Below are 16,100 nucleotides of genomic sequence, written 5' to 3'. Positions count from 1 at the left end.
AAGACATTTACCCATCAGCCAGTCTCCCTCTGTGTGTAGGGGGCTCTCTCATTTCCTGTCTCTGTGTCTCTTTTCACTCGGAAAACCCTGTGTGCTTTCCTTGGGACTTTTCGCTACCCGTTTTTCTTTTTTCCTTTTGGAAATCCAGGCTTGCTGAGGAGTGAGCAGCAGAGGCTTCCCTCCCCACTTCTTCTCTTGTGCGCACCCTCCCACCCAGGGAGCGAGAGAGAGGGAGAGAGAGACACACACACACAGAGACATAAAGAGAGGGGAGAGAGGGGGAGAGAGAAAGACACAGAGAGAGAGATATGAGGGAGAGAGGGGCATGACAGGGAGAGGAAGATAGAGAGGGAGAGAGAAAAAGAGGAGAGAGATGAGAGAAAGAGATGGGAGGGAGGGAGGGAGGGAGGGAGGGAGAGAAAAAGATGAGAGAAAGAGAGATAAGAAGGAGTGTTCAAGGTTGCAGACCCCTGAACCAGGAGAAGGGACAATAGGAAGCAATGGAATCTTTCTCTTCAAGTCTTTAAAGAATGAACACATTTGCTTCATGTTTCAGAACCAGGACTGCCTCGTAATATGAGGACTGTGCTAATCACAAAGCCTTTCGGCTTTTTGCCACTAAAAGATTCCACTAAACATTTTCTGAAATAAGGTGATCGAGTCTATGTCTCCCTCAAGATTAGGATTTTTATGGGCTTTGCTGTGGGAAGTTTTATCTCCACTTCCTTCCCAGGTATTTGAATATCTACAATGATGCAATCTCACCCAGGTTTTTATATGAATAGTTCAGTCCTACAAATGCTTTTATAGAAGCTGCATTAGCTTTTGGGTCCTTCTGAATATTTTTGCCTTAGATCCTGATAAGAGCAGTTCACCAAAAGTTACTCTGGGAGGCACACAAGTGAGATAAAACTATATAAAAACTATAGATGTAAAACATAAAAATCTGTATCAATAAATTGACCACGCCCACCCAGTCACATGACCACTTAGCCATACCCACCCACCCGGTCCGGTTCCCCAACAGTCTGAGGGACCATGAATTGGCCCCCTGTTTAAAAAGTTTGAGGACCCCTGCCATATATTATAAAACATCAATTTACATCAGGAATCAATAATTCTCAAACACAATTAAAAATAATTATAATTTTCGGAGTATAAGATGCACCTTTCTCACCCAAAAAATAGGGTGAAAATCTGGGTGGATCTTATACACTGAATTCAGCATTTTTGGCCTCCCCAAACCCCACCTCCTTTGCAAAAATGGACATGCAGAGGGTTTGGGAGGCCTGAAAAGTGCAAAAACCTTTTTTTGAAAAATTTACCTCTTCAAAATCTTGGTGCATCTTATACTCTGAAAAATATGGTACTTATTCAAAGAGAGAAAGAGTCATAGCAAACCTGTGTCTAGCGTTTAGTCAAGTCTTTACTGACATTTTGAAGGTCAGGAGGGTCTTAGCTAAATGGCTGGACTACAGCATTCCACAGGATGGAGACAACTAAAGTTTGTTGATCAGACCCTTTTAGCTGGCAATCTCTGAGAGAAAATATAAAGAATACGCCCTACTAGATCTTACCAAATAGCAAGATGTTTTGACAGAAGGCAATCCAACAGACAACTAGTAATCAGCACGACTTGCACCTGAAAGTCAATAGCAACTAATGCAGCACTTCAAGACAAAGTGTCAGATGGCCACCCCAAGGTGTGCCTATAACCTCTTGAGCTACTGCATTGTGGACCAGCTATAGTTTCCAAGTTCTTTAATGGCCATCCCATGTAAAGCATATTGGAGTAGCCCATCAGAAAGTGACCAATGTATGAATGACAAAAAGTAAAGTTTTATGTTTCAAAAAAATGTTGTGTGACATAAAATATGGGGCTGTGCAAAGGCCTCTCGGCCCCAGCTACCTGTTCTTTGAACAAGAGCTGTGAGTCCAAGAGGACTCCCTGTAAACCGAGAAGTGCAACTCCTTTCAGAACTAAACATGTATCTCTGGAAACCACAGGCCTTTGAACCAAGAGCTGCTCCATTTGCTAGGATTCAATCTTAGCCTGTTCTCCCTATCCAGACCTAAAGGACAGATTATTTGATACCTACTGAATATTTACCTACAGTGTTTCCCCAAAAATGCGTCATGTCCTGAAACTAACACCTTGCCATATTTTTCACCTGGGCAAAAATATAAGCCTACCCCCAAAATAAGCCCCCTGGACAACCCCGCCCCCTCTGGCCAGGCAGAGCACCGCTCACCGACCTAGCGGTATCCCGAAGGCACCAAGCCTCAGAAGCCGGGGGAAAGGCACTCATGTTGCTTGGCGCCTTCGGGATACTGCTAGGTTGGTGAGTGGTGTTCTGCCTGGCCGGAGGGGGGAGTTGCCAGGCAACTGCTCCCTTGCAAACTGGCTCCCGAAGAGCCAGGCACAGCCTCAGGGGCAAAGCAGCCATGAGGTGACAATACTCATGAGCAGCCGCCCGACAAACCTCCTCTCCAGCCGGGCAGAGCGCCATTCACTGACCTAGGGGATATCCCTAAGGCGCCAAGGCACGTAGCACTCTGCCCGCTCCCCAGCTTGGCACATTCGGGATACCCCCTAGTTCAGTGCATGGAGGTCTGCCCGACTGGAGAGGGGGATTGCGCGAGCGCCTGTTCTGCCCCCGCCGCGCTCCGTGCATAACTTCTTCTCCGGCTTCCAAACTCCAAAACTCGGCTGACGAGTCTTCCAGCAGTGGCCACTCTAGGAGTGCGCTCTATGGTTGTGGGCCAGCTGCTGGACAGAGAGTCTTCCAGCAGCCAGCCCACAACCATAGAGCACACTATATATTGATGTTTTATAATATATGAACTTGATTTTAATATTTGGAATATTTATAGAATATTTACAGAATAACAGAGTTGGAAGGGACTTTGGAGGTTTTCTAGTCCAACCCCCCGCTTAGGCAGGAAACCCTACACCACTTCAGACAAATGGTTATCCAATATCTTCTTAAAAACGTCCAGTGTTGGAGCATTCACAACTTCTGGAGGCAAGTTTTTCCACTGATTAATTGTTCTGTCAGGAAATTTCTCCTTAGTTCTACGTTGCTTCTCCCCTTGATTAGTTTTGACCCATTGCTTCTTGTCCTACCCTCAGGTGCTTTGGAGAATAGCTTGACTCCCTCTTCTTTGTGACATCCCCTGAGATATTGGAACACTGCTATCATGTCACCCCTGGTCCTTCTTTTCATTAAACTAGACATAACCAGTTCCTGCAGTCATTCTTCATGTTTTGCCTCCACTCCCCTAATCATCTTTGTTGCTCTTCTCTGCACTAGAGTCTTTCATCTTTTTTACATTGTGGCGACCAAAACTGGATTATTTGGTTATTCTATTTTTATTTTAACTCATAGATTGAGGAATTTTATGCCACTCAATAGAATATTTTTATTAGAGTAGCCTATAAACCTATTTTATTTCAAATTTCTAAGTATTTTACAGGTTAACGGGCTACTTAGAAATCTGAAACAAAATGTGTGGCATTCAAACTTAAGGCAGGCCTAAACGCAGTCTCACATATAGTTAATGTAAAAGATTGATGTATATCTAAATTACATAAGCGAAAATCCACAAGTCTTTTTTTGCATGCAACATAAAAAGTAGAAAGAATTCTAATAAATTACTGTTACTCCAAAATAAGCATACTTGACTATTTAAAAAATGACAAAAAATAAAACACACTGCAATTAGCAAAACAAGCAGTAAATTCTACTTTGTTCAATGGGAATTTTGAGTAAAAAGCACAAAACCAGATTAATTCATCTAAAAAAAAAGAACAGTACTAGAACTCATTTTAGTCTTTTCATACATCTTTTTTTATTTGGTGCAATCTCAGAAGATGCTAATTGCTTACTCTTGACAAGGAAGCTGTAATCTGTAATGTTTTCCCACAAACTTTCCCACAAGCTTGCAATCAGAAAGAATGGGCAATGTATTGGATTGCTACACTAGTTAATTTAATAGTGAAACTCAGAATTTGAAGAATTTGAAGAACAGAGAACATCTATGGGTTATCTGGTGTATAAGTGCACTGGGGAGAATCTGCCAAGCAAAAGGCTACCATCCTTTAGCCAGAAACATGCTAAAAGTTTACATTTTGCCATTATAGTGAAGACAAAAAATTGAAAGAGGCCTTCAAGGAACAATGCTTTTTTGACCTATGAAAGATTTGTTTCCTGATTCATTAATATAATATAGTTTTCCAATGATATTTAGTAAACTCTTACTGATGAAATAAAACTTTGTAACCATTCTTGTTTCCCTTATTTCCAATTGCAAATCTACATCTAATTATCAAATGTTAAGTTCTTTGTAAAAGGCCTATCCAATTCAATCAAATGCAATTTGCAACCATTTCCAAAACATAGCCTAGCCACCATAAACAGAGATGGCATCACAGCAAAAATAAAAGTCACTCTTGGACCATTCCTATACAATTTTTCAGCAGCCTTACGGAAGCTTGCCTTTAGCTTCTTGCAGGATTTTTTTTGACATATAGCTCTGGAATAAACACAATGCCTAATTTTCCAAATCAGTCAAATGGCAAGATGCCACCACCTGTCAAATCCTTTTAAAATGACTAGTCTAAAGTAATTTCTGGCAACTATATGCTCCTACAGTTTTCTTAGAATTATTATGGAAGAGGTTTGGTATGCCCTTTTGAGATTTTTTGGCCCAGGCTAGCCAATACCTTGGAATTCCAAAGTGCAATTGAACTGAATTGAATACTTAATTTGCCCAAGTATGATTAGAAACACAATTGTGTCAAATTCATCCAAGTACAATGACACTTTCTTAACTTAGACTCTCCCACAAATAACTTATATTATAAAATAGTTAAATTCATATTATATATAAATGATAAAAATATGAATTATGACATTAACAGCAGCATGAAATTATTAAGCAAATAACGTAAATCATGGCATATGTCATTATTTACATTTATTGGACATTAGACTAACAGACACTCTTCCCCAAACTGATCTAGGTTTATAGTGAAATAAAGATTTCACTACACTAACTAAAGCCATTCATGGGCTTCAGTATCAGTTAAGCTCATAATTCCATCATAAACAAATTCTACAATATCCTTAACTTTTGTTATCTCAAACAAAAATTAATTTTCTTTCTTTTTTCAAGAATCTTCCTAGATTCACACTTATGGTCTAGGACAGTTTTTTACACAATGCCATTTCTCATGGTAGCTTAGTCTGAATTTATCTTAGTCTAAATTTGAACTCTTAGTCTGAATTAATCTTATGCCACTTGTTCAGAATCCAAACACTGCTCAGTTGTTTAGTTGTTTCTTTTTATTCTCTGAGAAGAAAACAGAAACTTTATATAAGAATAGCCAGGTGGCCTTTTTGGGGGGGGGGAGAGGGGGGAATCACATATCATCCACTTCCAGCAACTAAAGTAAGAGAGTGGTGTCCATTATATTACTCTTACAAAATAAAGCCTATAAAGAGGCTAGATTCTGATGAATCAGAGTTTCTTATTCACAGATTAATTAGACAATGAGATTTATATAACTGATAGAACAGATTATTTTTTTCAAAAGTACTTTTGATAATACAATTTAAGACACTGCTACTAATTTTAGCGAAAATCCTCATCTTAAGATAATAATAAGAATTCAGAAACGGACAAAACTGAGTAAATACAATTTTTGCTGATATATTTGAGAAATAACTTTATTAAATAAACCTTCCAAATTAACTTGTGACAAATTACACTCATATCATAATTTATTTGAAAGCAGTGATAATCAAGGTTTTTCCCCCCTGCAATCTTCTAGATTTACAAAAGCAAATTAATTTTATTAGAATATGTGATCCAAGTTATGTCTAACAATTCTGGTAATTTAGGTAATGTTTCTGAAATTGCAGGTTTGAATTATTCAATTTTGTAGCATTCTGTAGCAATCTGCTTTGCCATAAAGATAACTAACATACTGTTTCTGCAATCGTGATACTTAAAAATATAAAAGCAACATCTGAAAAAATTAAAACAAATCTTCATTACAAAATGATTTGTTTTCTTGGTTTAAAAAAAAACCTGGAATCATAAGGCAAATAACATTTCTCTAAACCAGTAAACTGTATAATTAGTAACACAACCTAGCAATATAATGGTTGAATTCAGGAGTATGTTTCCATATCAGAGCCATGTTCTTTAAATGCTCTGATAGTAGAGGTAGAACCAACAAAATTTATACAATAATATTGCACTCTCATTTAAAAATTCTCAACTTATTTTTCGTGAAAGAGCTAGGATTTGGGAAGACACCTGTGGACATAGCAATTAAAGCAATAGAACAAAAAATACATTACACACATATCCAAATTTAAACTAACTAAAATCAGAAAACTTACAATTAAACACCAACTCAAAATAAAAATGATCCCAGAGTCTTTCTAGTGCTTAATAAAGCAGGTAAGATTAGTGCTATCTTTGAATAGAGAAAAAATTAAAATTAATGTTCATCCATACCCAGGTTAAACCCTATCTACTGTAATCCTGTCCCCCCTGGGCTAGACAGATACCATGATCATATAGAATAAAATATCCTAATACATAATTTCATATCTTATATTTTACTGAGAGAATTTAATATTATCTAAGAATTAATGGAAATCAAGCCACCTATAGGCTTTGTAAGTGTTATAACATAGCTTTTAAACATTATTTACTAAACCAACTACAACAATTGCAATTGTATAAGCAGTGTATGAAAGTCATCATACACATGAAAAGTGATCAGAAAAACAATTGAAAAAAATATTTTTCTGACCACCTTTCAACAAAGGAACAAACAATAACACACCTCTTAAAGTAGTGGCATACAAAATGTTTTGAATTTGAACTACTGTATTTTTTGGACTATAAGATGCACCGCAGAATAAGACGCACCATGATTTTGAAGAGGTAAATTTTTTAAAAAAGTTTTTGCACCCTGCAGGCCTCCCAAACCCTCTGCATGCCTCGTTTTTTGCCCAAAAAAAGGGGGGGGCATGCAGAGGTTTGGGAGGCTTGTAGAATACTCCTGGGGCCGGGCGGCAAAAACAACCTGGTTTTTGCTCGATTTTCTCCTACGCAGCCCTCAGGAGCACTTTGCAAGCCTCCCAAACCGTCTGCACATCCAATTTTTCCAAAGGGGGTGGGTTTCGGTAGGCCAAAAATGTATAAGATGCACCCAGATTTTCACCCTCTTTTTTGGGTGGAAAAGGTACAACTTATACTCCGAAAAATATGGTAATTTGAATTCAAAATGCCATTTCAAGTTCAAAATGGCTGTTTTGGTTCAAAAAACTTTCAAAATGATTGAAAACTTCATTTTAATCTGCAAAATAAGTATTTTGCATTCAATACAATCATTTGGGTCTTGAAAAGTAGCATTTCAAATTCATGTTATTTTGCATCTACAATGTTTTGCAAAACCCAAAATTCAAGACACAAAGCCAATATAATCTTCTCTCACATATTCTATTATTAATGCTATTCTTAAGAACAGTATTAGCCTATGGAGTAGTTTTTAGCACTTGCAATTAAACAAATTATTATTATTTTATTACCTGATGCACAATCATTCTACATATGGAAAACCTTCCATATTTATAAATTCAAGCAACTGTTTTGAATAATGTACTATACCTAGACTCCAATAGATGAGTTATTATACAGTTCACATCCATGTAATATTTATTCTTAATATACATTGATAAGATTATGTATGTTTGTGTTATATGTATTATCTGCAAACATGCTGGAGGCATCTGGCAAGACACCCAAAAGCACCCCTAAAGGATGGCACTTTGAAACTGTATTTTTCATTGTCAATATTCAAAATAAAATCTTTGACATACCTTGTTCATTGCTCCAGGCTGCGGACCTCTCAGGCTTGCCTGCCCTCCCATTTGAGGAGAACCTTGCTGTAATGTCTCTGCTATTAGAGTACCAGCATTTCCCATTCCTGGGTTTGGATATGACATATTGGAACGTCCTCTTCCAGCTCCAATTGAACCGTTCATAACTTGTCCTTGCATCATTCCTTGCCCATTTCCTGCAGATAACATACCAGGATTCATGCCAGCATTTATTCCTGCATTCATTCCCATTCCAGGCTGATTTACTGGACTATTTACTGTTGGCATCATTCCTGCAGTGGACTGAGTTGATGGACCTTGATTTGGCCCACCTGTACCCATCCCCAAATTTGGAGATGTCAGTGCAGCCTGTGCCATGGGACTTTTGACCATACTGTTTAAGATTCCCATTCCAGGATTGTTCTGTTGTGGCTGACTGGCCATATTCTGTGCTGGCCCAGCAACTCCCATATTAAGGTTTGGCGAGCTGCCAGCTCGTAGCAGTTCTGACAACTGTTTGTGTTTAGAAGCAGCATCTTGTGCCATACCAAGGCTAGTCTGCAGTTGATTAATGTCACCACCATTAGTAAGTCCCAGTTCCGTAGAGCTGATAAGTTCATCTGGTAAGTCATGTTCCAAATCAAAGAGAGATCCAAAATCTAGAGAGAAAAGTAATTAAAAAAATGATTAGAGCACTTTAGCAAACATTTCAGCTGGTTTTTATTCAGTATTGATAGAATGGCTATCTAATTAGTTTTAGATTATTCTTTAAAAAATAAAATATCACCTCAACAGCCCTCTCAAATTTCATTAAATAATATTTTAGAATATACCCAGTTCAGCTATGCAATACTATCAATTAACTCACATTGGTTCCAGGGTTAGAAGCTTTTAGATATCCCTCAAATGTCAAATGTGACATCTTACAGTTGCTACTAACTCCAGTGCTTAAAAACTAAGAGCAGCAAATCAGTGCACATGCCTATACACCATTGTTTCAGCAAGATTTTGCTGGGAAATAGATAGCATTAAACACAATCCAGCAATTCCATTCTTTACTTGCCTAATTTTTAGTTTTCTAACTTGTCACTAACATGATCCGCACATCTAGTAGGAAAGTTTACCAGGTAAAAACTGAATAGACAAATTGTTCTATTTTGCTGAAATTGACCTACAAAATTTACAAGTTTAAAAATTATGTAATTAGAAGATATAGAAATATGAGATCAACTTATTCCATGTTTCTGAATGATCAAAAAAGTCAATTCAAATCTCATTTCGGTTCTATTGCTAAATTTATTCAATGTGTGAATATAATATTGGCCAGACACAATATGCTAAAGGATGAACAGTTGTAATTCTACAGTCTTTATTTCAAGATATTCAATAGGTAAAAATCTTAAAAGAAATACAAAACTTTATAAGAGCCAAGTCCTTTGGCTTTTATACTATTTGCCATTCAGAAACTTCCTGCAATAAAATCTTGAACTGTTTTAACAGCTTTCTAAAATTCCAGAATCCCCCCCCCCCAAGACAGCTTTAAGATCTGCTGAAGGAAAACCTAAAGGAAGACTACCAATGCCTACAAGCAGTTGCTCTTAAAATTAGTTTTGGAAGCATGGGAAATTCTAGGTGACTTTATTTTTTAAATAATTAATAAAATATTGTTCCAAGAGGCACAAATTCTCCTACTCAACAAGTTTAATAGCTTACCATACTATTTCAAAGAGCTTTAAAGTGTGTTAATATACCTCAACAATAGTTCTGAAAAATGTAACATTTGCAAACAAATGTAGCAGCTTCTTGTAAGTGACAAGGCAGATCAGACCAAAACCCTATATTTTAGCAAAATATTCAAGACATTCAATGTTTGTTGCTATTTTTAAATCAGATATGTGCCATTTTTCAAAACTAAAATATTTCTAGGACAGCTGATAAAACAATTTGTCAATCAAGAACTATACCTACAAAAAAAAGGGATATTCTTTGCCACTATTTATATGTGGGGGGAAAGTGCATGATGCCACACTGAAGTAATATAAATGAACAATTTTCAACTTATTTGAAGAAAATATTCTATGGTCCAAGTATTGATAAGCATAAATATTAACAGATTATTAATGTGGTTTTCAATTTTATGATTTACCCCTTAAACAGGAGCTAAATTTGAGAGTTCTTAGATTCAGTTCTTATCACTTGGTAGTATTTATTTGCAAGTAAAATCTTTATAATGGTTCCAGAGGTATACCAACGTGTACTATGTATTTTTGAAGGCTACAAAAATTCGATGTGTCTTCCTCTCAGAGCAGGGATCTCCAAACTTGGCAACGTTAAGAATTGTGGACTTCAACTCCCAGGATTCCTGGTTGGGGAATTCTGGGAGTTGAAGTCCACAACTCTTAAAGTCACCAAATTTGGAGATGCCTATCTTAGAGAAAGGAGACAGGGAATCAGTTTATTGCTACCTCCTCACACAGCTCATTAACAGAGCACATTTGGGGAAATATAACCAGCCATATTACAAAAATACTTGCTGCTTTAATAGTTGTAGATAAATTACATGGCCTTAAAATTGGAAAAGTAAAGTTCTGAAAAGTATTCAGTTACATATGTATACATGATATCTCTGAATACCAGCCAATATGATGTAGTTGTTAAACAATATGCAATAATATTAGCGTTAGTTCCTAAGGTATCCTCTGAATAACTCTGAGTTGAATAATCCCATGAATGGAGAAGGGGATGATTATGTTGATTCACCTATTTCCACTTCAAAAATAACTTTTGAAATTTAGTTTGTATGTTCATTGGAAATTAAATTCTGACATACAAAACAAACTTCATTTAATGATCTTTTAAGAAATACATTTTTCAGTATGTAAGCAATTTCTATTTTAAAAATCAAAAGCTATTGGCTTTGGTTGATGGTAAAAGCATTTTATGATACAGATTGCAGAAAAGCAAGCACCTACCAATATACTGTATGTTTAGTTTAGTAGCATTTATTGAAACTTGCCTAAAATACAATTACAGCAGATGACATAACTGCTATAAGTAATAACTGCATTAAGTGAGAATTTGAACAAACCTCTAATCTTAATATCTGATTCCAGAGATTCTGCATGAAGGAAGGAAAAAACAAGAGACTATATATTCTACACACTCTCAGAAGTTTATCTTATGGCTCCTTAAAGAGCCAAAGGCAACCACATATAACACAGATGGAAACTGAAATGGCATGCTTCTTTGCCAGAACTCCCTCTGGGATCTGAGATCCACAGGATCCTATAGTACATCAAAGCAAAAACACCTGCTACCACTTCCTTAGTGTTCCTGAATCCTAGGAAAGTGATAATCACTTCTGCCATGAAATCACAAACCAGAAACGAGGAACATTATAAAAGTTTCTCACTTCAACTACCTTTTACCTTACATATACCAAAAGATGGTAAGTTCCACTCACATCATTATTTTTTATAAATGCTTATACAAAATGCTAAACTATTAATGTAATATTCTCATTTTTACAGAAAGTCTATCTCAGTTAAACTTTATATATGTCAAATATTGTTATAATTGTTCAGACATTTGGTATAAATTTTGTCAAAAATAGAGGAATCTCAAAATTCTGAAACAAACACAAAACCATTCAAACCTGATAACTTTAAAACATATGCTTGAAGGATGAAGGAACAGTCAAATACTCCTTTCAGAATTCTTAGACCTAACTTATTGAGAACAAATAATTTGGTACTTGCCAAGCTGTTTAGCATACACTACACGTATTTACAGGTAGTGTAATAGGCAAGATGACAGAAACAACTCATTTCTGGAAAGGAAAAAAAAGAACCTGTACATGTAGTATCATTAAACTGAAGAACAATTGCAGTTTACTAGCAGGCATAATAGGACTTGCATACCTTAACTGCAGAAATACAACTAAAATGAAATGCATTCTAAGATGACTTCAGTCAAAAATCTATGTGAAAAAAACAGATTCAAAATATTGTGAGCGGGATTATAAGCAAAAAACACTACCCCAGTAAATAACTATAGCTATGTCCTTTGATTCATTTCATGCTTATGCTGTTAAATAGATAATTATTTTTGCCTCTCCTTTTGTTCATGTGGAGTGGGATTGTTTATCGTCAAACAATAAAACATTAAAATCCTACATGAAAAATGCTCAGTATACAAGGTATTCTTGATAACTATGGCAAAATGTTTCAGGGAGAACTGTATTAATAGGTAATCATGTGTAGAGATTCTTGGGAATAAAGTTACTTTTGGGGATAAAGACAGAATTATATCTATTAATCTTTCTTATTTTTCTCATATTGAAGGCAAAAGAAAAATGGTAGGGCAGAGGATGAGATGGTTAGATAGTGTCATCAACACAATGAACATGAATTTGGGGAAATTCCAGGAGACAGTGGAGGAGTGAAGGACAGAGGGCTTGGCATGATGTGGTCCATGGGGTCCTGAAGAGTCAGGCATGACTTAGTGACTGAACAATAATTTTTATTGTAATTGCATAATGTAGTTGCATTTGCAATTTGCCAACAGATATGGCTTCCTGGCTCTTTTCCCATAGCTCCCAAATAAATTTAGCATTTACACCTGTGCATGTTGTAGAAAACTAGAGTAAGCAACAAAAAAAAAAGAACAGAAAAATGAATCTAGAGCATGTAATATCTAGAAAAAAGATGCAGCACTGTGACGCAGCATTATGGGAAATATGTTAGTAATTTGTTGCAACTATGAGATTTACTATTCTTACATATGTAACATTTTTCTGTATAGCTTTTTTTTCAGAACACACTAAATCACAGATATCTTCACACCTTTAGAAAATTGAATATTAAAACAAAGTCAAATTAGCAATTCACTAGTTGCAATATATTTAAATAACTTAATATTTATAACCTTACTATATTTGAAAATCTCCAACTATTATTTCAAAGAGAATTCAACCAACAAAAATAAAAATTGTATTCATAATGATTAATGAAAAGCCAGAAACATTTAGCAACTATTTGGAAATGATGGTAACGAATTAAAACAGTCAATGGAACCCATTTAATTTGATTTATATTTCTAAAACAATTTGGAAAGATGTAATGGCTTATAAGGCAAAACTATGGCTTTTTAGGAGAATAAAATTGTACCATTTTCATTGGCAAAAGCATTCATTGAAAAAGTTCATTGAATCCAGTAAGATTTATATCTGAGTATATATGCATTCATTAACAATATACTTATATGACTATGAATTCATTCAATGGACTATAGACTCAGAAAACTGCACACACTTGCAACTTTACATCAGGATGCCTATTTTCAGTTGTCTATATAGGAAAGGGGTACAATGTTAAGGATTATTCTATAACATAAATTTGAAAAAGTATGTATTATTTTATAGCATTTGTTTTATATACCTCAAAGAATTCTGAAGGCAGATTCCAATCTTGCTTTCCTATTAGCAAAATGGAACTTGTTGATTTTCAGGTAAGCATTATATTAGGCCTGCAAATAGCGAAACTAATGCTCTTGGTAGCAAATAACCTACAAATCTTTAAAGTTGCACGAGATATCAAGACAGACTGCAGATTCAAATAGAAACATTGTTCGGAAGTAAATACTAAACACAAGAAGCATTCCAAATTACCTAATGTATCCAACCAATCACTTATTCAGACAAACACACACACATACAGCCTATCTATCAAATACAATCAGCCATTTTCCCTGGCATTTATATATGCAGTACAAAACAAATTCAGTGAACAAGACTGGCTACCATTAATATTCAGAATGTCTACATTTTTGGCTGAAGGATTCCAGTTAATTTCTTCTGATAAAATGAATTAAAATATCTATTGCACGGACTAATCTTATACTAGTCAGAAATCTCAGGAAACACATTTTTCTTTTGCAGCCAATTTATTCTTTACAGGGGTATAGTTGCCTGAACTTCCAAAAGAACCTATAAAAACAGTTGCTACCAAATGAACACCTGTAACATGCATCCCTAATTTCAAAAGAGTTGTAGTATTTCTATCTAGTTGATTTGTTCAATAAATAAGTAAATATGTAAACAAGTGTAACTGTACTCATCTTTAACAAATAAGGCATGACTTCAGGGGAAATTCAGACATTTTAGTCTCTCAACAAAAGCAGATGACCAAGTCTATATTCAGTATTGATCTAATGAAGCTAACAAAAGCATCAAAATGAATTCTATCAGCAACTGTAATCACCTCTTTATGAAACAATATTAGTACTAAATAATTGAGGAAAATAAAGGAAATTAAAACGTAGCCATCAGAACACTGGTAAGATGAAAAATAAGGACTCTTCAGATTAAATGAGTTTTAAGATTTGAAGAAAAGACTCTATATCAATACACAGATAATAACTATGCAATAAAGATAAGTTTTTGCAAGATTTCAAACGCTGCAAGTACTCAGAGGTAAGCATCAACTCATTTATAGCCTCTTCAAAAGAAATAAAGCTTAATGTCAATTAAATATCCAAAGTAATATTGCAAAATATAGGCTAAAAACAAGTAGATAGGATAGGCAGAGGAAAGAAATATATCAGACTAGCAAAAAGACTGCCCAAAAAGAGACTCCATTTGTGATAAGGTAAAATGAAGGGATCTATGCCCAAGACTGACCTGTGCCATCGCTTGCAGAGACAGAGAGCGCCGGTGAAGAGAGTTTAGGCCTCTTGGCTGAAGGCGGGCCCGACTCCACCACATTCTCGGCCATTTTTAATTCTTTTTAGACAAACAGAGCCCAAATTGAAGATGGGGATCCCCAATGCCTTCAGCCGTTTTCTGTGATCCAAAATCAACCGAAGAGCAGTATGGAAATGGACTGAAGAAATAGACAAAGTTCCTCTTTTTCAGCTCCTCGAGATCGATTTCTGTTGGATAGCAGTGAGTAAGGGGGAACAGAGATGGGAAACAGGGTGTGGAAGCAGTCTTTTCTCCGGGCCACAGGGAAAAACAAGGATGAAAAGAACAGAACAAACCCTTCCTAAAATTAATTAAAGGGGCTCGGTAAATTTTACAAATCGAATTAAATCCGGCCGTAGCACAGTTGGTGCTTCCTCACCGCCGCCGCCAATACCACCATCTTCATCCTCCGGGGGGTCGTCGTCTTTTCCTCCTGCTGCTGCCTCTTCGCCGCCATCAACCTCTTCCTCCTCGGCGTCGTCCTCCTCCTCCTCATCGCCACAAGGAGGCGGGCGAAGGAGGAGAGGCGAAGAGAAAAAGAATCGTTTTTCTTTGCTCGCAGTTCTTTCCTACTCCTTCCAAAACCAGCTTGCAACGGAGGAAAATGCCTAGGCGGATGAACAAGGGGCTGGGGAAGGGGATCGCAGACGGAACGTACCGAGGGTCCCCCCAACTCCCCCTGCGCCGTCCCTGCTAATCACTAATGGCTGCAGAAAAGGGAGCCGTAAGGAGGAGGAGGAGGATGAAGCTAAGTCCCAGGAGTCTCCGCTTCACATCTTGTTGTGCAGGAACAAGGAGGCGGAGGAGAGATATGTGTTGTCCCGATGGAGGCAGCAGAGATCCTGGGATGGGAGCTGGAGAGGGTGGGCTCCAGGACGCGCGCCTGCCACCCCTCCTTTTCTTTCCTTTCTTTCTCTCTCTCCGGCAGGGTACCCCTTTCTGGTGAGACGACGGGATCGATCCCAAAGCAAGGAGAGGAGGAGGAGGAGGAGGAGGAGGAAGCGGCAGGAGCGGCCCCTCCCCCCTTCTCTCAGCCTCTCCCCCCTCCCCGGAGGATACGGATGGTTACGAGCGCTCGATCTATGGAAAGGATAAGGCTCTCTCCTCGACACTGGAGACGCCGTGCCTCAGGCGCTTCAGCAGCGGCCCCGTCTCCTCTCCACCATATAGATCCGCAGGAAAGGAGATGTTCAGAGAAGAAACAGCAGCTCTCCAAATCGAGGCGAAGCGGTCTCCCAGACCCGCGAACGTGCTCAATTGCCAGGAGAAATTGGGGTGGAGTCCACCCGGGGTCCCGAGTTTCTAGCCGAAACCGGGAGTGCGTACTCCCCTACTGGCTACGAGGCTAGTACAGTGGGTATATCACGGAGGTTTCAGGTTGTCTCGGGTCTGGCCGGCCGGGGGCCCTGAGTTGCCGAAGGTCTCTGCCGCTGTTTTCCACCTCCAGGGCTGTA

At 37.5% G+C, this 16,100-nt stretch overlaps 1 protein-coding gene across 2 annotated transcripts in view; it reads right to left on the bottom strand.

Annotated features, from left to right (window-relative positions):
* The window catches only part of EP300 (EP300 lysine acetyltransferase), a 94,436-nt gene extending 78,791 nt beyond the window's left edge, over window positions 1–15,645 (bottom strand). For both annotated transcript variants that reach the window (XM_087723213.1, XM_087723212.1), the window contains exons 1-2: window positions 14,584–15,645; window positions 7,905–8,563 (exon numbers count right to left, since the gene is read on the bottom strand). In XM_087723213.1, coding sequence (XP_087579339.1) covers window positions 7,905–8,563; window positions 14,584–14,677 — 753 coding nt within the window. In that variant the 5' untranslated portion in view covers window positions 14,678–15,645. The remainder of the gene's footprint in view (window positions 1–7,904; window positions 8,564–14,583) is intronic.
* Between the last annotated feature and the right edge of the window lie 455 nt (window positions 15,646–16,100).

Source organism: Thamnophis sirtalis, unplaced genomic scaffold (assembly GCF_051295495.1).
Source record: "Thamnophis sirtalis isolate CommonGarterSnake01/CBP01778 unplaced genomic scaffold, rThaSir2_p1.2 scaffold_9, whole genome shotgun sequence".
Taxonomy (NCBI): domain Eukaryota; kingdom Metazoa; phylum Chordata; class Lepidosauria; order Squamata; family Natricidae; genus Thamnophis; species Thamnophis sirtalis.
The sequence above is the reverse complement of the archived record's forward strand: the minus strand, read 5'-3'. Positions and strand labels throughout refer to the sequence as shown.